This window comes from Neolamprologus multifasciatus, chromosome 7, assembly GCF_963576455.1.
Source record: "Neolamprologus multifasciatus chromosome 7, fNeoMul1.2, whole genome shotgun sequence".
Lineage (NCBI taxonomy): Eukaryota > Metazoa > Chordata > Actinopteri > Cichliformes > Cichlidae > Neolamprologus > Neolamprologus multifasciatus.
Window position 1 is genome coordinate 33012087 of NC_140445.1, and position 23541 is coordinate 33035627.

At 41.4% G+C, this 23541-nt stretch overlaps 1 protein-coding gene across 2 annotated transcripts; it reads left to right on the forward strand.

Moving 5' to 3' along the window:
• The first annotated feature begins 88 nt into the window (after positions 1-88).
• Positions 89-22084, forward strand: gtf3c4 (general transcription factor IIIC, polypeptide 4). Of its 2 annotated transcripts, XM_085167034.1 has the most exons (5): positions 89-418; positions 8691-10427; positions 12758-12888; positions 13335-13423; positions 17964-22084. In XM_085167034.1, the coding sequence occupies exons 1-5, from the start codon at positions 128-130 to the stop codon at positions 18026-18028; spliced, it is 2313 nt and encodes a 770-aa protein (XP_085023160.1). In that variant the 5' UTR covers positions 89-127; the 3' UTR covers positions 18029-22084. The 2 variants fall into 2 exon arrangements, with proteins under 2 accessions (XP_085023160.1, XP_085023159.1); XM_085167033.1 differs by lacking the exon at positions 17964-22084 and having other exon boundaries at positions 13335-15298.
• Positions 22085-23541: the final 1457 nt, after the last annotated feature.

A 23541-nucleotide genomic window follows, 5' to 3' on the forward strand; every position in this document is an offset into this window, starting at 1 on the left:
TATTATTTTTTTCATTATTATTGTGTGTTAAATGACTTGATAAAAGTCAATTTTATAATCGGCGGAGGAAGCTCCTCACTTTTCTCCTCCCGCGCTTGTCAGACGTCACTTCCGCCGTCCAGAAAACATGGCGGCTGCCAGTACCTGTGATTCGGTGCACACCCTGCCCAAAAACGTAGTCATTAAGACTGAACCAGAAGCGGAGGATGTGTCGGTCAAGCGGGAGCCCGTCGTTCCTCTCATTGCCCCGGTCAGCGGACTCCAGCCTCTCTCGTGGTCGCAGGACCACCGCCTGGCTGTGTGCACCTCCAGTTCCCTGGCGGTGATGGAGCTGGTGTGCGACGTCCACAACAACAAACAGGACCTAACGCTGCACAGGACTTCAATCCCCGTCTCAGCCGAGGAATACAAACTGCGGGTAAGCGACCGCATACAGTCGCCTGTTACCTGCTAACACCAACACTTTATAAGAGGGAAATATCAGAACCCATGCAGCTCTGTAGCTTTAGCTTACTGAGCTTATGTGGTGTTTACAAGTCACGTGCTCCACTGTTTTGATTGGGAAACAATAACAACTTCTTCTGCGGAAAGCTCACCTTTATTTTATTTATTTATTTTTTAAATTTCAGTTTATTTTGGGCTAGTTTAGTTTTTGTTTGAAAACGTAGGAGTACAGAGTGGGGAACTGTGGTGCTGCATGAGGAAGTCCGGAATACCAGAGAAGTATGTGGGGGTGGTGCAGGACATGCACGAGGGATCTGCTCTGAGCCCCTTCTTGTTTGCAGTGGTGATGGACAGATTGATTGATAATGTCAGTCAGGAGTCTCCGTGGACTGTGATGTTTGCAATGACATTGTGAGAGTAAAGAGCAGGTGGAACAGAGCCTGGAAAGGTGGAGGTATACTGTGGAGCAAAGAGGAATGAAAGACATAATACATATGTGAGAGGGAGACTGGTGTGGAGCAGGGCGATATGACCAAAAATATTTATCACGATATACATTTGAAAATTTGCGATAACGATATAACTGACGATATAATTGACACTATACAAAATACTTTACAACTCCACAACTTTATTGGTGCAAAAACCCCCAAAACCCATCAATGTATTTTCATTTAAACAAGCAGCTGTTTTTATGTGCATTAAAGTTATATAAAAAATTAACAGTGGAAATGCAAATTCCTTGCTGACAGTTTAACCAAAAGGCATTTCCAGTGGAAATTGGCCGACATATCCTCAGCATAACCATGTGTAATATCCACAAAACTTATAAAGACGTTATACACGCACAATACGGTAATATTATGTTGAAGCGCAGTACGTATCAGTCCGCGAGGCTCCTGCCTACGATAGCCATAATGCTCCGACAATCCATCAGGCGGTGCGGCTTCGTAGCTTAGCAAAGTTGTACTGAAACATTTGACAGATTTTCGAGCGCCGTGTACGACATAAAATCGTTTCGAGGTCAGTAAACAAAACCAGAATTTATACATAAGGCACACTGGATTATAAGGGGCACTGTCGATTTTCAGAAAAATCAAAGGATTGATTTTAAGTGGCGTATTTTCCAAACAACACGGTAATAACGACGGCCCGCTAGCATGTTCTACCAAAAATAGTGCTTTGTTGTGTATCTGACGGACGAAAGCTAAACCAGTTCCACACCACTGAAGCTGCAGCATTTTTACAAACCAATTCTGGTTCATCCGTTTCATTCAACGATCCGCTTTCGCCCTTCTTATTCTCAGTCGCCGTCATGCTTTTTCCGCCATGTGCGTATGAAAACAAAGGGCCTTTCTCAATATGCGTACTTGTGCGTACTTGCGTTCTCGTGTACTCGTGTTACGTCATCAGTCGGAGACCAAGTACTGTTCCAATTCGAAGTACGCATCAAGCCGAGAACACGAAAAAGTCCCGGATGTGTTCTCGCTCCGCCCGTTTTATCGAGCATGCATCGGTGGTGACTGTCGCTACCCGATCCCTACCGGAAACCCGATCGGTACCCCGCATGCGCAAATCTTACGTCACTTCCTCTCTTTGCCAACATTGCGACATTCAATATATTTGAATGATACGGTTAGCGCCCAGTTAGCTCTTAGCATTTCTCAGCAGCTCTGCCTCCTTTTCGACTACCGGGACATTTAAACAATGGATAATCCGTTTACAAACAAATTCATGCTTTTCTCCTCAACAGAGAGCGTTCCCTGATTGAACAACAGCGCCGTAAAATAAGAAGAATGGCGCCTAATTACAGAGTTAATAATACAGACTTTGTAATATCTCACGTGTAGATTTATCAGCCAGATTAAATGTTTACTGACAATTGACAGTGATAGCGGACATCATCATCATTATTCCAATCAATCTTTTCCACACAGACAAGCATAAACACACTCGACTATCACTAAATCAAATTTAACACACGTTTGTAATGACGCTAATTCAGTTTACAATAGGGTTCATTCACTTGGTCAGCAGGTGGCAGTATCCTCTTATACTGGGGAGTAAACTGCCATTAAACGAACAGAAGAAGAAGAAAACATCTGCACATGCGCGGTACGGATCGGGTAGACCCGATTTGTACGGTCCGACTTTGCACATGCGCAGTAAGGATCGGGGAGTCCTGATCCGTAACTACCTTTTTATTTTTCGTTTTTGTCTACATTATATTGAAATGCTTCATTATTGCAAACATGTTAAGAGATACTTATTATTCTTAACATCTTAACAGATACTCTGACCCGTAACTATCGTAAAACGCTACGACCGGAAGTAGACACCTTTCGCGCATGCGGGGTACCGATCGGGTTTCCGGTACGGATCGGGTAGTGACAGTGACTTGTGTGGACTTGGTACAGCTAAATATCCCAGAATGCATTTCGTCCAAAATTCAAACGCGGCAATGGCGGACGAGCGGTACTAAAAACTTTTAAATATTACTCTTTCTGGGTCACAAAATAAACTTTTAAGTTCTTTTCAAGCGAGAATGTAGTTGTGTAAACTTCAAATATCTGCTCGATTTATCAAGATATCATATATTTCCAAACGAGCTCCGACGTTTTCGGAGACGTCTGTGACCCGCCAGCTCCATAGCAGACAGCGAGGTCGAGGATTATTACAGCCGGCGAGAACAGCGGACTCCCGGCACATCGTTTTCAACCCCCCCGCGGTCTTTTCGCTACTCAGGTTAAACAAACCCCAAACCTCAGTAGCTGTCTATTGTATTGAGTGTCCACTAAAATAAAAATAAAAGCATTCTAACATCTCACCTGCTTGTTTTTATTAAGGTATGTACACGTATGTGCATGTACACTATTTTTATTAATAGAGATTTCACTACTGAGGTTAAACATGATATATAAGTCACTTAGATCACTTCTAAATGATAATGTTTGGTTTATTTCAGTGTTTTATTTGTTCCTGAGTAAACCGGTTTGGCTGTGATTAAAGTTAAGCTTCATAACATATTACTCACAGTTAAATTAAGAGGGGACGGCAGTAAAAACTCCGGACCTGTGACATCATCAAGTACGCTGGTGTTCCAATTGTACAAATCGCGAGTCCGTGCTCGCATTCTCGGCGAGTACGTACTCACCGAGAATTGAGAAAGGGCCAAAGGCACTGCGCATTCGCGTTTTACCCATATTCTATCGCGATATATGGCCCAGCCCTAGACGGGTGTAACTGTGAAGCTGCAAGGAGCAGAGATGGTGAAGGGGGGCAATCGTGGTTCAGGGGGTTATGAAGCTCATCTTGTAACCGGAAGGTTGGCCGTTCGATCTCCAGCTCTGTCTGTCTTGGTTGTTGTGTCCTTGGGCAAGACACTTCACCCTACCCTACCGCCTACTGGTGTTGGCCAGAGGGGCCGATGGCGCGATATGGCAGCCTCGCTTCGTGTGTGAACGTGAGAGTGAATGAATAGTGGAATTGTAATGTTAAGCGCTTTGAGGGTTTTGAAAAGCGCTATATAAATGCAATCCATTGTTATCATTATTATTAATAATAAGAATAGAATAGAATAATCCTTTAATTGTCCCACAAGGGGAAATAAGGTGACGATGTTTACATAAATGCGGTCACCATCCAGAGAAGAGAGTGCAGAGTGGGTGGAGTGGAGTGTTAGGCGGCATATGCGATAGAAGGGTAGCAACAAGAATGAAAGGGAAGTTTTAACAGATGGTAGTCAGACTTACTATGATGTATGGTTTGGATTCCAAACATTTTTTACAAATAAATAACTGAAAAGTGGGGTGTGCGTAATTATTCAGCCACCCGAGTCAATACGTTGTAGAACCACCTTTTGCTGCAATTACAGCTGCCAGTATTTTAGGGTATGTCTCTACCAGCTTAGCACATCTAGAGACTGAAATCCTTGCCCATTCTTCTTTGCAAAACAGCTCCAGCTCAGTCAGATTAGATGGACAGCGTTTGTGAACAGCAGCCACCACTATATTTGACATGGATGGTGTGTTCAGAGTGATGTGCAGTGTTAGTTTTCCACCACACATAGCATTTTGCATTTTGACCAAATAGTTCCATTTTGGTCTCATCTGACCAGAGCACCTTCTTCCACATGTTTGCTGTGTCCCCCACATGGCTTGTGGCAAACGGTACTTCTTATGGTTTTCTGTTAACAATGGCTTTCTTCTTGCCACTCTTCCATAAAGGCCAACTTTGTGCAGTGCACGACTAATAGTTGTCCTATGGACAGATTCCCCCACCTGAGCTGTAGATCTCTGCAGCTCGTCCAGAGTCACCATGGGCCTCTTGGCTGCATTTCTGATCAGCGCTCTCCTTGTTCGGCCTGTGAGTTTAGGTGGACGGCCTTGTCTTGGTAGGTTTACAGTTGTGCCATACTCCTTCCATTTCTGAATGATCGCTTGAACAGTGCTCCGTGGGATGTTCAAGGCTTGGGAAATCTTTTTGTAGCCTAAGCCTGCTTTAAATTTCTCAATAACTTTATACCTGACCTGTCTGGTGTGTTCTTTGGACTTCATGGTGTTGTTGATCCCAATATTCTCTTAGACAACCTCCGAGGACGTCACAGAGCAGCTGTATTTGTACTGACATTAGATTACACACAGGTGCACCCTATTTAGTCATTAGCACTCATCGGGCAATGTCTATGGGCAACTGACTGCACTCAGACCAAAGGGGGCTGAATAATTATGCACACCCCACTTTGCAGTTATTTGTTTGTGAAAAATGTTTGGAATCATGTATGATTTTCGTTCCACTTCTCACGTGTACACCACTTTGTATTGGTCTTTCATGTGGAATTCCAATAAAATTGATTCATGTTTGTGGCTGTAATGTGGGAAAGTTCAAGGGGGCCGAATACTTTTGCAAGCCACTGTATATATGGATATAAAGGAAAACAGGAAGAGTTAACTGTAACTGCCTCAAACCATGTTAACTAAGGTTAATAGCTACTCTTATAGCTATACTAAATACACTGCAAGACAGTCATTCATTAACCGAGGAACAAAAGGAAGAATATAACTGCTAAACAGTTGACCTTAAGAGCAACTAGCCTTGAAACTCTTCAGGAGCTTCACAATATTGTCACATCATAAAACAGAAAAAAATGTTTTCTTGCTGGGATGTATTATATTCGGTTGAGCTTTTTAACCAGCTGTTTAAGGCCCTGCTTTTCCACCATGTAACTACTCTTCCTGTCATGTAGGGTACAGCTAACTAGCTCACATTTGTCCACTTCTGTCTACTAATCCAGGTAGACTAAATCAGCTGTTTAATGTTGTTTCTAAACGAGATTTTCAAACTTTGCTTCATATTCATACAGGAAGTGGGAAATAAATAAACTCTTAGGTTCTTCCCTCAGTCTCCCTCGTGTCTCCTCTTGTGATCAGAGCTTTACATACAGTTGGACCCATAGGTTTTTGTGGTTTGCACCCTGTATTAAACCCTTTGTGTTTGCATTCATGAAGGCGTCTCTTGATTTTAGACTTTCACAATGGCAAGCAAATGTTCTTGACTCAGCTAAGTGCTGGTTTTTTCTAGACCTTGGAATTAATTTTGTTGTCTTGAACTTCATGATGTCATCTTTGGTCTTTTTGTTTCTGAGTTGGGCAGTGCATCTTTCTTTTTAAGAATGCACCAGGTTACTGATTTGGATTTGGCCACTGCTGAAGTTTTTTTGTGTGTGTCTCTGCTACGTTTGTTTTGTTTTTCAACCTAGCAATGCTTTCTTTAACTTGCATGGGCACCTCTGAACAGCAGAACTCCATATCCTCGATTTGCTTAATTTGTTACGAAATAACAAAGGGACAGGTCTCCCCTGGCCATGAAACTGCTTGCCAGTGACATGAAACTGTGATTTGAGCAACAGTGCTTAAAAATGGCTGTACTCTAAACAGTTGATGCAGTATTTTTGTGAAACCCCTTTAAATGAAGGTGTATGAAGTATGCACTTTCGTCACATTACAGGCCTGAAGCACAAAAATGGCTTGTAACACATTCCCAATTGTTTCAGTCTGCAGAAGCAAACAAAAGTAAAGCCCTGACTCAGTTACAGATTGCATTGTGTGTTCAACTTATTGACCCATTAGCTTTGTGCAAGACCTTTCAGAGCATGATCACTGCTCATAAATTATTAAAGTCATTGCTTCAGTAAATAAACAACATATAAATAGGTGATCACAAACTGATATGTGTTACTCCTGTAACGGTGTTGATGTTTGTTTTCTCATTAAACAAATTGTTTACACATGTCTCAGAAAAGGAGCCAAGCTAATATTCACTTTTGTGCTATTAGTTTGGCAGTGGTGAATGTTTCTGTATTTTCATTATTTACTGAAGCGCAGGGAAGATAATCAAAGTAATAGAATACAAATGCTGATTTTAAACAAACAAAACAACGAGAGAAGCAATTTTGTTGCGGTAAATTTGTCTCTTCGCAGCTGCTCTTGTGTATAAACATGAGTGCTTTTAGGTTTCGTCTCCAGTCCAAAAATCCACTTGGCAGATACATTGTTGGACCTAGCTGAATTTTATAATCCCATAGGCACGGTGGCAGACAGGCAAAGTTGGTTTCCAGCTGTCAATGGCCGATATGAATAACTGCTTTTTAATGGGAGGTACTGAGCTGGGAGCTGTAGACTGTGGCTCACAAAGTATGGCTTGTTTTTTTTTTTTTAGAGGCCATGATATTGTCCGTATAATAGTACAGCCACCCAGGAGGCTGTTTTCTGTGGTGAAGCTGGGCCATGATGTTCACCATTTACCTAAAATGATCCTGCATTAAAAAGAGAGATAACAAAACGTAGATATCTCTAATTTATTCATTGCAGTCTGTTTGGTTATACTGCTTCTATCCTGTTTGTCCAGTTTGTTGACATAAAACTTTTTCTAGGTTTTACTCGCTGTAGAGCAGCAATAATTAGGTGGTTATTTCATTAGATGAAGAACAGAAAATGGATCATCAGTGCTTTGGTAACAGTTTTAGTCTTTTCTGTGGAAATAAGTGGAAATACCACTTATTAAGCTAAAACCTGATGATGATTTTGTTGCTTAACAGAAGAAATAAACGATTGCTAAAAAGAGATAATTACAGCTAATTATATGTAGTGCTTCTAATGCTTTTTTAACATCTAGCAGTGCATACTGACATTCAGATGTGCACATAGAAACATGATATATATAAGTGCATTTATATGTGAGATAAATGCACACTTTTTAAATAGTTTTCAAAAATACTGTTTATATGGTGCTTCTCTGTAAATCTTTGCAATATTACAACATTTCTAAGGACTTTGTGGTAGGTCTTGAGTTGTAGCTGATGATGTTACTTCTGTTCTGCTCTCACTTTGCATAGTTTTCTTGCATATTAAAGTATTCAGCTCTTTTGGATGTTGTTGAAGTTGCTCCTTTTTTTCTGTATTTAATCATCATCAGAGGCTGATGATGTGGCTCTTGTGCTGTTGTTGTAGGTGCATAGGAATGTAAACATGTGCCATCCCTATGTCACTGACACCAAGATATGATACTTTTATGTCACGTGAAAACTTTATATCTGCGTTATAGCAGATTCTATGATATGGCACGTTCCTTGTAGCCTGAGCAAGTCTGGCATAAAGAACCAGTTTTCTGCCTGTAGCAGGGTGTTGTTACAGTGGCCCCCCCCCCCCCCCCCCCCCCCACCTGAGACAGCCTGTAAGAAAACAAAACAGGAAGGGCTGGGGCATGTTGGCTTGATGATATAAAATGTCATAGTAAATCCAATACAAAAGTGCTTTAAACCGGCATTATTTTCAATGGCCAGCAGGGGCAACACCTGTGTATAATGTTTGTATAGGAGTCTATGGGAAAATCAGCCCTCTTGTGCCTTACTTTTCTGACCTAAGTTAATACTTTGCTGTTTGATTTTATGGGTCAAGTCATGGGGATTAAAACATCAAATTAATTTAGGCAATTATGGTCATTGTTGGAGTCAGCGGGATTATCCAGGGTATGCTCATTGGATGTCCACTCTGCTGATCCACCCTCAGTCCTCACATTTGGTCAAAGCACCGAAAATGGCAGTAGTGTAAACACACAGCTTTTCAAATCGATACAGGTGTATCAATTTGAAGTGTTGGTGGTTTATCAAATAAAATATTTCTGCACATGAAATTAAGAACAAACTTGACTTTATAATCCTTAAATATATGTTGTTTTTGCCTTTTAAGGTGGGGCCATCAGTAGAGCTGTCTGAAGCAATGGTGAAGTTCGCTACACATCCAGATCCCACAGTAAGGCAAGCATTTTTGGCCGACAGCGTGATCAACCCATCAGTAGGCGTGCACAAAGGAATAAAGTACGCCAGCTGGTCTCCGTTGGGTTGTGACTCGAGTGGACGCTGCTTGCTCGCTTGCCTAACACTTGACCACAGACTTACCATTCATAACAGCCACAAGCGTCTTGAGTGGAACACGCTAGTTGATCTTACTAAAAAGTACAGCGAGAGGCTAAAAGAGCGGAATTATGCCAGAAAGGATGACAAGCTGCCGCAGACTAACCTACAGGACTTTGACGAGCTGCAGCGGCGTTTCCGTATGCAGACGCCTCTGAGAATGGAGTGGTCGAGTATATACACGATTAAACAGGTTCAGCCGGACAACACGGGCGTAGACTTAGAGATGGTCCTACTAGCTGTCTTGATGGAAAACGGTGACCTCGTCTTGTGGAAGTTTGTGTTGCCTTTTACGGATGGGGCAGATGTCACGTTTTATGACATCATTGAATCAGGCGTGACCAGACCAAGTGACTTAGCGTGGTGGGAGTATGAAAACGCAGATCGTCGCATGAGCGGCCTGATCGTCGGCAGTGAGGTGGGACCCGTCAAGATCATGCCAGTCAGCCTGTCGGGAGTGAAGGGGTACTTCACCCTCCGACACCCCGTCATCCTGTGGAAGGAGTGCGATGAAATCGCTGTTGAAAACCTCAAATGTGTCCCGATGATCCACCCGATACATAAATCCAGCTGCAGCCTCATCGTCGCATCACGTGGCTGCTACGTCTTTTGGTGTCTACTTGTGATTTCCCCAGCTGGACTAAATGTACACAACTCTCACGTGGCTGGGCTGCACTCCCTTCCTGTAGTCTCCCTAGCGGTCAGTCAACAAGGTGTCGCGGTGTACACTTGTTCCACAGACGGGTGGATTAAAAAGCTGACACCAACTTTTACAGAGAGCACTTTAATATTTAAGCAGGAGGAAATGATGCGACCAGAGAACCTCACGGGGAGGAGGATACATGGGATTGCAGTGAGCCGCAATGGAGCATATATTGCACTTGTCAGCACGCAAGGTATGGTTGATGGCTATCATCCAGTTAACAGGACTTACCAGGTTCACTTTGTGACCTTAAAAACTCCAGAAGCCGCAGCAGCGTTGTTGCTCAGGTCCCCTACGCAGAACTTGTATAAAATGGCCGACGTGCTCGACCTGGTGAGGTGGCAGATTTTGAAAAACAAGTCCATCCCTGCATCACTGCAGGACGAGCTCGATCAAAAGATCCGGGAAGCGGACTCGCCTTACTTGTGGCGGTTCAAGCTCTTTTTGGTGCGAATACTTCACCAGTCACTGCAGTCACCTAACACAGAAAACAACTGGAAACCTGCAAAAGAGGGAAACAAGGTGTTCATAAGAGATGAGGAACAGGAGGATGGAGAAGACAAAGAAGGTGCTGTGAAAGAGGAAGGTGAGCCCGGAGGAGAAAAACTGGAGAAGGAGGAAAATCAGGAGGAGCAAAGGGCAGAGGTACAGGCTTGGATGAACACCGTAGAGACTCACTTGATGAGAGAAAACATGAAGAAGGTGTTAGGGGTGGTGTACCTCAATACCTGGCTAGCAGAGAACATTAGCATACCCACCTGTGGCCTGGTGGAGTATCTCTCTAAAGACACCAACGACAGAGCATCAGAGGTAATGACTCACATGTTATTTTTTTCTACTTAAGACACCACTGCGCGTTCTTTTGGTTTGGTTTTCCTGAATACAGCGCTGTAAAAAGTATTTGAAAAGCTTAAATGTTTCAGATCATTTAAAAATGTTAGTAGTAGTCAAAGGACAGTTTTTACATGATCATTTGAATAGAACCTGTAGATTATAGAAACAAATTCAATGACATCTATCACTCTGGACAGTGTTACAAAACCATTTCTTAGGCTTTGGGGACTCCAGTGAACCACGGTGAGAACAATGATCCACAAATGAGGAAAATTTGGAACAGTAGTAAACCTTCCCAGGAGTGGTCGGCCTACTAAAACATTTCATCAAAGACTCATCCAGGAAGTCACAAAAGACCTAGAACAGCATCTAAAGAACTGCAGACCCCAATTGCTTCTGTTGTTGCTTCATGACCTAGAAAATCCAATCCAAGCACCTAAATCCAATTGAGGTGCTTTGGCACGCCCATAAACAGGCCACCCTAGCTTGAAAACCCTTCAGTGCGGGTCAATTACAAAGAATAGTTGGCTAAGAATTCACTAAACTCATTACCAGTTTTCGTCTTGATGCATTCTCAATCATCCAGGTAAGTAAATTTCCAAAGGTTGATGCAGCAACAACTCCACCTCATTGTTAGTCCATTTAAAAAACTTTGTGCTTTTCCTCGATGTTTTGCCGTGATGTTTGAAAGAGCCGGAAATAGGGCTGCCACAAACGACTATTTTGATTGTCGACTAGTCACCGATTATTTTTGTGATTAGTCGATTGATCAGATCATGTATCCATTGGACATAAAACGTACAGCTTATTGCACCAGCAGCATCTGCTCTTATATAACTATCATTAGCTTACAGCTTTAAGTGTTTCAGGTATGTGCTAACTAAAAATAAAGACAAGATGATAGTTTATTAAATTTTAATGAAATTTGCAGATTGTTTCGGTGAAGTTTAATAAACTCATTGCTATCTAAAATATAACGGGACACCGGAGTATATTCTCCAGCATCTCACACTTCTGATAATCAGCTGTCTGCTTGACATTTATTCAGCTGTGTAAAAACTATAACTTTAATCTCAGCCAAACCGATTTACTCAGGAACAAATAAAATACTAAAAAAAAGCCAAACAATAACATTTTTAAGTTATCTAAGTGACTTATATACATTTAACCTGAGTAGCGAAAGACTGCGGTGGGTTTGAAAACGATTTGCTGGGAGTCCAGTGTTCTCATGGGCTCTAGTGAGCTTTGCCCCCGGCTAGCTATCGAGCTAGTGGGTAACAGACGTCTCCGAAAACGTCGGAGCGCTTTTGAAAATATGTGGTGTCTTGATAAACTGAGCAGATATTTGAGGTTTACACAGCTACATTCTCGCCTTAAAATATGTTAAACGTTTATTTTGTGACCCAGAAAGAATAATAAGAGTAATATTAAAACTAAGTAGCTGCCGCCATTGTTGGAAACTGAGCTGGGCCGCGCTATGAATTCTGGGACACAGCTTCTTCTTCTTCTTCGGGGTTTAACAGCAGCTGGCATCCTTGTACATGCAGTGCTGCCATCTTCTGTTTCAGTCTGTTATTACACTCTTAAATCCTACTACTTATTCCTGCGTCTTTTGTGATCTTACAAAGGTTCAAACGACGCGTCGACTATTAAATCAGTCGTCGACGATTTTGATAGTCGACGTAATCGTGACTAGTCAACTAATCGTGGCAGCCCTAGCCGGAAAGTAAATAAACGGCAGACAGAAATGAGGCAGGTTGAATCATCTTGTGTTTCACGCACGCGCAGTGCTGGAACGTAAGCGTTTTTTGGTCGTTTCAATGTGGACGCGCAACTCTGTGAAAACAACTGAAAACGCTAGTGTGGACGCGGAGCGTTTTCAGACGAAAACGCAGTTTTCAAATCTACCCGGGCTAGTGTGGACGTAGCCTCAGCTGACTGCAGGTTTCCTCAATTTTATAAACAGGACATTTGCATAATGACTGAAACCAGCCCATTACCAGTTATTGCAAATGTTTGATTGCAGTTACAATGGTTGTCAAGGGTGGCGCAACCAGGTAAGTTTAGGGGGCTACTTTTTCCAAGAGGGTTTGGAAATTTTCTAACTTTTATATTTACTCAGGTTATGTTTATCTGAAACATGCAAGTCTGGCAAATATGTAGGAGGGGGATACTTGTTAGATGTAAGGCTGAAGTGGAAGAAACGGTTCTTGTGCTGGCTTCTTTGCCTCCGCTATACAAGTTGGGAATGATTGCATTGGTTGCTTTCATTTAGACCCTTTGGTCCTGCATGCTTTGTCCTTCAGGTCCTGATTGGCCACATCAAGAATAAGATGAACAAGCAGACGTTCTCGGAGCGCTGCAGCCTGTGTCAGGATGTGCTGCCCTTCACAGACCACAAACAAACCATGTGTAAAAATGGACACATGTGGCTCAGGTATGAAGAAAATTCTTGAACAACTTTAGAAACTTAAAACGTCTAAGGATGGTTGTTTTTCTTAGCTTCAGCCTGACAGGATGAGTAGGTGCACCGTTGGTTCAGATGCCACAGCTGAGCCTGAGCGTTGGGACATGAATTGAATCTTAATGCCGAACGCCTTCTTTGACGGTTTATTTATCTTCTCGGAGCAGTAATCAAGGCTCCTTCCTTCTGATATTTACCCATGCAGCACTCTCATCGTCTCATAAATATCGTCTGTCAAACATTTCTCCTGCCTGCTCTCTAGCTTGAACGTGGTGCCTCTGGTGGGCACTGAGGGGAAATCTGTGCCCGTCAGCTGCACCTCAGCACTGTTTCTGCTCTACTTTTATAATGTGTATATGTGTGTGTGTGACTGTCCCTGGCAGCCAGCTCTCTAATGTATTTCTTTCGGTCTCCTCCAGGTGTGCGTTGTCATACCAGGCCTGCCAGACGCTGACGTTCAGACGGTGCCTCCTGCTGGATAGCATCGCCAGACTGCCAGAGCCTGAGGGTAAGCGCCACTTTCCATCTCCCTCCACCTCCATTTCACAGTCGCGCTCTCGATCAGCCGTCTCCTCCTGTCACCTTCAACATCAGCCTCTGCCACTCGGATCAATGCTCGACATGTTGGATGACTGAGCCACACAAACATAATACTTATTAACTGTGACTGATTGCAGAAATTAGCACAGCGTCTTTTCTTTCTTTTTAGCCAGTGTGCTTTTGTATTTTCTCATAAGGCAAGAGTTGAGTTACTGGTCACAAAGCTCAGTCTTGTCACTTTCTCGGCTAGGACTTGAAATGTGGGGAATTCTGAATGCTGGAGCAGGAGTAAGCAATCTTTGCATGACTTCTTTAAGGTCGGTCAGCTCAGTGGGAGGGTAGAAATGTGCACTGACATGCACGTGCAACAATGCAATTAACAGAATGGGTGACTACTTTTTTTCTTTTTGCTTGTGCTTGTGAATTACTGAAGGGCTTTATACTTTGATACTCAGGGGAGAAAAAAACAGAACTATCTGAGGTTCCAGTGAGGAGGAGACCCGTTAGTCCTGATTTCTTAAGTAAACGATAACCTGGATTAGAAAAACCTGTTGGGGGGTTTTTCCGCGCTAGTTGGAGAAAGCTGATTTCCACTGCCATGTGTACAGTTAGATGGATTTCTAATCAGCCTGTTCACAACAGACTGTAAACAGAAACACAGGTGTGACAGCAGAGCTGCGGGATGAAAGAGGAGATGAATGCATTACATACATCATTACTATATAATGCATGTAAACATGTTTTCTGATTGCTTTTATATCTGAAATAATGATTGCATTCTGTTTCCTCATAAAAGTCCTAAAGGAAAGAATTAAGTTTACAAAAGCCTTAAGTATTGTCTTGAGCCCGCATTCGACTGTGCAGGCAAGCCAGCAAAGGTTTTTGTATCAGTCTGGGGGTGTCCCGACCACAGTGACATTGCTGACTGCTGCTCACTCATTAGGTACGAGCTCTACATCGATTCTGATAAGGAGTCATTACAGTACACAATTGTAACATTGGAATTTAGGATTTAAATATACTGCTTAAACATAGGGGAATTGTACTGTATGCTAACAAATAATTGGTATCTTTATAATTGTTTTCCTCATACCATACGTTCCTCATACCTTCTTTATATTTTGACAATTACAGTAATAATTTGCATTCTTTTAATGGTCTTAACCCTTTAAAGCCGGTCAGAGCGGGCACGCTCCGTTTTGCGTAACTATTTTTAAATCCCGGTAGCACTGCAACCACGTAAGCTAGCGCAATAATTTTTTTTGCATATGAAACCGGAGGAGTTGTACTTACATCTTATGCCATCAGCTTGTCCTAGGTCACAGTTTCCTTCCACATAAAGCTTTGCAAAACCTGCATAAAAAGCACTTTCAGCAACAAAAAATATTCCAGAAACATGCTTTGCCAATCCGATCAGCTGTTCATAACACTTCCTACGTCCATCAGTGCGAACTATCGCATGTCCGCCATGTCCTGCCCGAAACAGGAAGTGTGGAAATGTAGTTTTTTTTTACCATCAGGCCCTTATGAGCCTATACTGGTGTTTTTTAAAAGTTATGTTTGACTTTATGACTTTCTGTGTCGTTTCTGGGATGCTTAGGACTCATATTGCACTGCTGGAAATAGTTTATTTTGATGCATATGCTGTTATTTTTGCAAATTTGCATTATAATATTTATTTTCATTTTTCCTGCAGTATATAAAAATTGGTGTATTTCAAAAATAAAACTATGAAGACACTCAAAATAAATTTCCTGTGGTGGGAAACTAGTTTGTGCAACTTTTTTGTATTTACAGTTTTGAGGAATAAGCCTCTTAAATTTCTCTAACTAGAAATATATGTTAAAAAAACAAAAACGATTTTAATTTCTTTTTTGTAGTTTATTGCACTTTTTTGCAATTTATGTAATTACTATGCACTTAATACATACATATTATTAAGATTTGGGCTATAATGGTTGTATTGATGTATATCAACTTGAAATGCTCCCAAAAATGACACTACAGCATGTAAAAATATAATATCAGCTCTGGCGGACTTGGTTCTATGGTAGGTCTTAAAGGGTTAAAAAGCCTGAAACGCAGAAAGCCTCGGTGAATCTGTGGAACGTTTATTGCATCTAAGTAATCTGATTATCAGACGTTTACTATTTACTCAAACTGATTAAGAAGATTTCTGTCTGTGGTCATTTTGTCCAGTATTTCAGTTTCTTTAATTGGATTTGGGGAAAGTATGATTTGCTTCACACTAAATGTAGGAAACCCTCTTACATATTTATGTTCAGATATATTTGTAAGAGATTTGTTAGAGATCTTTGCTCTGCATTGGTTTTACAGTACATGTCTCTATGACATGACAATGTACATATCATCATAATGGCATATAAATGGGTGGTGGTAAGCTCAATAATGATACAAATGAGAAAAAAATATGTTATTCTACATAAACACAGAAGTGGGAAAAGAGCAGGCTCTGTGGGTCCTGCAGGGGGGAAAAATGATCTCAGGTCTTTATCAAACCTGCCTGAGGGGCAGCTCTGCTGGTCATCCCAGCCTATCTGAGCTAATGAGTGACAGGTCTGTGCAGTTGTGGCATCTGTCAAAATCAGCATCACCCCCCACTTGTCTAAAAACATCTTTAGGATGTTTGCCTTCTTTATAGTTCCTGTTTTACTATTTTTATTATTACCACAGCAGTTTCTGTTTGGAATGAAAACCCTTTTATACACGAAATTCTTAAAAACAATTTAGAAGCTCTGTGTCTGACAGCAAAAGACAAAAAACCTACATTAATATTAAATATATGGCATTAAATAATTAGAGATAAACAAACCAGCCATGTTGCCATCTTGAATATGCCCGAGACACTACAGTCTGTGTAGCAGACAGGAGGCCGTTTCACCAGCTGAGCCACAGCACATCATGTCTGTGAGATTTAACTTTAGTCGTGGGTGTTTTGGGATCACAAAGAAGAATTTTCTTTTCCCCTAAGTCCTGCCTCACTGATGAGTGTGAGATAATGCACTTTCACAGTAAACTTCCTAATTTAGTAATTTCTTATCTCTCACATACTTCATTAGAAAGCCCTGTTCTATACTTCTACGTCAATAGCAAACATGAGGTTAAAAATATTTTTTTCAGTATTGTACAGTGGGATAAATACAATTTTTAACCTGTTTTATTCATTGTGGGTTAGTTTACTCAAGCATAGATGTTTTTGTTTAACCAGTGGTCAGAAACTCTCAGAAGTTTCTGAACTCAGAAACAAATGTTATAGATGTTTTAGAAAAGTAAGCCGTTTCCTTTGCATTACTTCTGACAAATGTTGGAAGACAATGCAGACTGACCATTGCTTACACTTGTCCCGTCTTGCGTGTAGGGCTGCCACGATTAGTCAACTAGTCACAATTACATCGACTATCAAAATAATTGTTTGTGGCAGCCCTACTTGCGTGTAGCAAGCAGCAGGAGAGAAGCATGCTCTCACTACAGGAAGTGCTTAGTTTGTCAGACCAGTGTGTGCAAGGGGCGGCTCACTTAATTGTGGTGTGTCGTAAAAAGTTTAGGGCTGAGCTTGTTAATATTTCATCAATATTTTCTCACCTGACTTTTTCTTTTTGGTGCTTTGTTATTAGACTATGCATGCACGCTAACAATGAATTGTAATGTATTTTAATTAATGTAAATGACACTGAATAACAACTGTAAATGTGCAGGATAAAGCTTAAGCTTAATGTATGCGTACTTTTATATAACGTATTAGAATAGGCCGGCCTTCCAGTACCACTAATGAAGACTCAACAAAACACAAATAAAAATGTAGAGTTCACAAACAATAGTGATCATACCCCAGTTTTGAATGCTCAGCATATCAAAATGGTTATTACATAATTATTAAATATGTTTGCGTTCCATTGCAGTCCATTTTTACTGTATCTCATCACCTACTTCTCCCCATCTTTTGATATCAAATCTTTTCTTTCTTTGTCTGAACTACAGTCCGTGTCTCGACCTCGGCTGCTCCAGCTCAAACCTCACTTGTATACTTGCTTACTAAAAATGTTTATTATTTAGCCTTTTCTTAGGAATGGTGTGCACTATTGATTGTCCCACTTTTATTGCTTTAGTGGACAAGAACATTATCGATTTTTGTGTTTTCTTATATAGAGAAAAGGGGTGTGGCATTACGCAGATTGCAAATAACGAGAGTACGACTGTGTTTGTAGAACGATCCTGTAACATATGCATGGCAGTGAGAACAAATTGGCCAGTGTGCACATTTAATGAATCCAGTGGTAAGTTTGCACATGCCCTTATTTGGTGCTCAATTGTATACTCGTAGTGCTTAATGAGGCCATTTTTGGGGGGGGGGGGGGGGGGGGGGGGGGCTTAAATTGTACTCCTGTCACCCTTCAAAGTCTCTGATATTAATATATACATAACCACATTAAATGATTTTGTTGTTCGTAATCTTGAGTACAAACAGAAGTTGTTTTGTTTCCCCACAGATCCAGAGTGGATAAAGAAGATACTGCAGGCACCCTGCACGCTCTGCGACTCGCCGATGATCTAGAGCTAAACAATCATTAAAACCTCAGGGCTTCCCCGCGACCTTCAGAGCTCGCCGCTCTAACACCGGGTCCAATCTTGTCAGACATCACTGCTTTTTTCTTTCTTAATTTGATATATTTTGTTCATGTTTTTATTACTTTATATGGGTATGTTAAAAGAGCAAATAAAACGCTTTGAATATTTGTTGAAACTCTTATTTCACTCCAGTTACAAAGTGTGCAGTGTGTGCTTCCTGCCTCTAAAGTTTGAAATTAATATTTTACCGAGGTAAAACATTTTGGAGTCAAACTTTACACATTTCTTTATTTTCCACCCCTCATCTAAAGCGAATTCCCACTCAGAGCAGTGTTTGGACAGAGATGCTCAGAAACAAAGTTTAAAATGTGCTTATATGTGGAGGTTTTTATTATTCAGTAGGACTTCAGGGCGCCATAAATAAGCTCCCTCATTTTCCTCATGTTGACTCTATTTCCAAACCTTTGGTGTAGTTTTTATTGCAAGTAAGTGGAACTTACTCTGCGAGTCCTATTTTAGTGGGTTTTTCTTCTCTCTCTTTTTTTTTTTTGAGTGCAACAAATAATACACTCTGAATAATACATACTCTGGAAGAAACTCAACATACCTACTTTAATTGGCACTGTAAAACAATTTCCAAGCTCTGGGAGGAGGAGATGGAGGGTGGTGGTGCTCAGTCATTCTCTCAGATGAGGACTTCCGCTAATGTAAACGTAGAAGAGAAGAAGCGGCGAGGCAGATGAGATGAGCAAGAGGCAGGAAGAAAGCAAAAAGTGTGCTTAAAAACCCAGCGTGTCCCTCCCACGGGAGCCCGTTGTAATGAGATTCAGCAGTAATGAGGGACAGAACATGGCGCCAGATGTGATTCTAATTCTAATCAAGGACGGGAGGGTGGAGGTGATGGAGACGGGGGGTGTTAGGATAGAGAGCATATTGTTAAATACAATTAACCCTTTTTTCATATTTGGAGAGAACAAGGGCTGCAGGGTGGGGTTACAGGCTCAGCAGCGTGTTATCTGGCCCTCCTCCTTGTTGTGGAGACATGGAGGTCGGCTGCTGGTGATCAAAGAGGAAGCCAGAGCTGAGAGACCAGGCCGGCAGCAAAGCCTCTTCTCCACTGTGGCCTTACATCTCCAGGTCCGACAGGGGTGGGGTTGGGGCTGCCCTTCCTCTGGTGTCACCAGAGATGATAGCCTGCCCCCGGGCAAGGAGAGAGGAGGCAGCTCTGCTCCAAACTCTCGGGAGCTCATGAAAGGGAAGCTTTTTACTTTATTTTCCTAAGCCCACATTTCTCAGTTCAGTGGTGGCATTTATTGGCCCAAGACTCAGAAGACTCAGCGCATCGGTAGAAAAAAGGAGTGTCTCCCGTTTTGCTTGAAATTGAATCGCTTATCACATTATCCTGTGCAGTGCTGCAGGAGATGCCCTGGATTATTGTATGATTAGTTTGCTTTTAAGCTGCATAAGGCAGTCCTTTTTTAAATGAACAGTGCCAAGGCTAATAAAGAACACAACTAGAACTCTTTTTAACTTCTGATGTGGCTTCTACAGTACTCCTCCTGAGGTCTGCAAAGGGGTAAATGTTATTCCCGTGCTTTTATCCACAGATTTCCTTCCCTCGCCTCTGCTCTGTCCCAAAAAATTATAAGAACAGTCTTAAAAGTTTCTAAATTGACTAAACGAACGTGTCTGTAGACTACACAGCCGTCAGAGTGCAAAACGTGCACAAATGACTACTGAGAAAATATATAAATGTAATGACATTTTACTGTGAAGTTTTCTTCTGAAATTTGAAAGAAATCCTGCAGACCACGTGGATGCAGCTCATTTTTATTTATTTTATAACCAAAAATTACAAAACTCTCAATAAGGATTGCTCAGTTTTGACTGGTTTTAAACAAGTCCATTTATTAGTCTTTTTCTGGCCCTTTTATCTACATCTTGTCTTCTTCATCAGTTTGTTTCAAACCATTGTTTATTTCCCTGTGATGTCCTTTGTGATTTGTTTGTTTTTTAAACGTCAGACACACATAAAAGACACACCGGTTGTGTGTTTTTACACTTTTTTGATGTAAGGTATGATGCGAGTTGCACCACTCAGCGTGATACGGCATTCCCCGGTGGAACTGATAAGCAACATGTAAAAAAAAAAAAAAAAACACGTGAAAGAAAAAGTTACAGTATTCATTCCAAGTGGAGCTTTGTGCTTTTCCACATTTGTTGTTATATTAAACATTTTCTGAAGAGTCAAGGAATTATGAGCCAAAAGCCCAGACTTCAGACTGCTCTATATGCTCAGTTTCAAGCTGATTTTTCTCCTCTTGCCCCACTATGAAGTCAGTGAGAGGGAATATTCAGATATTTCAGATACAACACTTAAGCCCCACCCACCTCTTAGGAATATGGTTATCCAGGGTGCGATCACAGACTAATGACGCTTTAATTAAGTTAGCCAATGAGCTTGCAACATGCTTGGATTCACAGTCTGGTTTGAAACAGCAAAGATGGTGCAGTGGGAACATTTAGCTCAAGGTTTCAGGAGACTTCATTTACCATTAGGTGGCGTCACAGTGACTAGTTTTATAGTCTTCTATATAAGCTGTGGTTTTCATAGTTGATCAACTGAGGGGCTGTGCCAAGGCTCAATGTAAGGTGTATTCAAAGGTACTTTTGAATTTTGTATAATCCAAAGCTGGTGCAAAAATTTGGAGCAGAGGACAAAAATTTGCTCCTATATTTGCGCAGCTGCTGTCCTTTCTAGTGTCTCTTTTCACACTGCAGTAAGAATAGGATGGCAACCTCCAACTGACCAGGAAAAACAGTGTTGGAGAGTGATTGCATTACTCTTTTTTTGTTGTTGTCTCCATCAAATAAAGAAAAAGAGAAACATGAGTTGTTAAGCTTTATGTTAATAGCTAGGGATGCAATGATACCAATTTTTTCAAACCGATACGATACCGATACTTGGATCTGAGTACTTGCCGATACCGAGTACAAAAAACGATACTTCTACCACACACACACACACACACACACACACACAAATACAATGAATTGGAAGACAGGTTTTATTTTATTCTCTGCCGATAAAAAATAAAATCTTAATAAAAATGACCACAAAAAAATTTCAAGTGAAAAATAAGCACTTCTCTTAAATTATTGCAGAGTCTCCACATTGTAATTTAACAAAATATCACTGAACTATTGGCACTGTCTCGAGCTTTCAGAATAATAAATAAACACTTCTGTTTGGAATAAAATAAATACAAATTAGGTTTGAGAATAAGATAAACTTTTAAATTATTGCAGTGTCCATATTATAAACAAACAAACAAAATAACGAAAGTATTTGGCATTGACGAACAAACTCCTCATCTGCCCGTGGATCATCAGTCCACTGTGCCGTTAAACCAAGAACTGACATCGCACACACACTGCTTGTCTTTACCTCTTCAGAAAGTTTTGGCACCATTATCTCCCTGATGTGTGGGCGGCTGGGAATTTCATATCGCAGCTCGAGTATGCTGAGAAGAATCCTATGTTTTCCACGACCGGCATTGGCTGGTCATCCAGAGTGATAAAATGAGTCAGAGCCTCTGTTATTTTAACTGCCCGTGGATTTTCTCTTGACATTTTTCATCGCTTTTCCAAAACCTGAGTTAAAGTTGGCTGTTCCGGTCCACACTGCTGACATTTTGTTTAGCCTAGCTACAGCAGCCTCCAGTTTCTCTTTTTTTATCTGGAGCCGCCAGTCTCACTCGTCTAACCCTGTGCCTGTTTAGCGTGGGATGTCCCCCTAGTGGCCAATCTAAAAAACTACAACAAAAATGACAAGCCACCCTCTGATTAATGAAATAAGTTGGTATCGGTTCATGGTCAGTGTTGCCAACTTAGCGACTTTGTCGCTATATTTAGCGAGTTTTCAGACCCCCTTAGCGACTCTTTTTCTAAAAAGCGACTAGCGACAAATCTGGCGACTTTTTCTGGTATTATTGGAAACTTATTTATGACGACTTTTTGACGTGAAAACGCGTATCGCTCTCACTCTCAACAAGCAGCGGCGCAGCCGTGGGCGCCTCACCCGTTTCAAAGCGCTCACGGGTGGAGGATAGTCCTCCCCCAGCTGCTATCAGGGCAGGAGACGTTCACACCTGTGCGTCCAAACTGCAAATGAATCGCGCATGAGTTCTTCTTTTACTGTTAGGCTGTTTTGTGGATCACAAGGTTTAAAACTACTTATAAACACACACTCTCACACACAAAGTAACTCCACCAGCGTGCCAATTTCGGGTCACTTTTGCCAGTCCAGGCCTGGATAAAGGAGCAGGGTTGGAATTGTGACATTAAAAAACAATAATTGCTAAAATAAATTTAATTTGTAGTTCTAAATAAATTCTAACTGCATTTAGGACGTTTTTTACTCACTTTATGTCTCTTCCACAACGTTATTTCTCTCTCCAACAACGTAGGTTACAATTACATTAGCATGACAAATTATGCAAATTAGGTGATGACGTCATTTGGCGACTTCTAGCGACTTTTAGGACAGCCAATAGCGATTTTCCTTACTAAGGAGTTGGCAACGCTGTTCATGGTATCGGTTAACTTTTACGAGTATGAGTACACACACATTTTACAGTATCGGCCCCGATACTGTTACCAGTATCGGTATCGGTGCATCCCTATTAATAGCTATTAGGTTTATCAAAAACAGTTAGCAGACTGACTCTGTCTTATCGCTATATTGACTCACCAAGTTGGTTAAAAGACCGCAATTGACTGCAAGAGGTTGCAGACCTGGTTCATGTCGTTAAAGAGATCATTTTAGAGGTAAGAATTTGCAAGCTGATTGCAAACTTGCAATGATTTTGGTTGTACTGCAGTCTGTAGTGTTTTCCCCTATTGTGACTGTAGCCTAAGTTAAAGTAACTCAAGGCCTCGTATTTAGCTTTTCATTAGATCCAACTGTGGCAGGTTTGCAGTATGCGGTGCCTTCTTGGCAGTCAGGTTTCTTTTTATCAGCCTGGGGATTTGTTGCTCGTTGTCGTGTTTGTCAAGTGCAAGTGGCTCCTCAGGTTGTAATGTTCCTGTCACTGATAGGTGGAGACCAGCGCTGTTAGAGGTTAGCTGTGTTTGGTTGATCCTCCTCCTGCTTTAATATAATAATCCGTCAAAGAGCATCTCCACTAGTAATTACCTGCTTCCCCTCCCTTTCTCTCCCAGTGTCTTTGCTCTCAAGACTTCAAACAGGGGATTTTTCTCTTTGCATACAATATTTATATCCTTTATGTCAGTGGCTGGAAGGCATAAAACATTCATGGCACCTTTTCACACCTTAATTTCATGTGATATTCCTTTTGTTTTGTTTAGAATAGATTTCCAACATGAGTCCCAGTGTATTCTCGAGAGAGTATCGATTTGTTTTGTTGCTTCAGTATTCTCCAATTTAAACCGCAGAACATGGCAGCTACTTTACTGCCTTAGACATGTGATTGCATC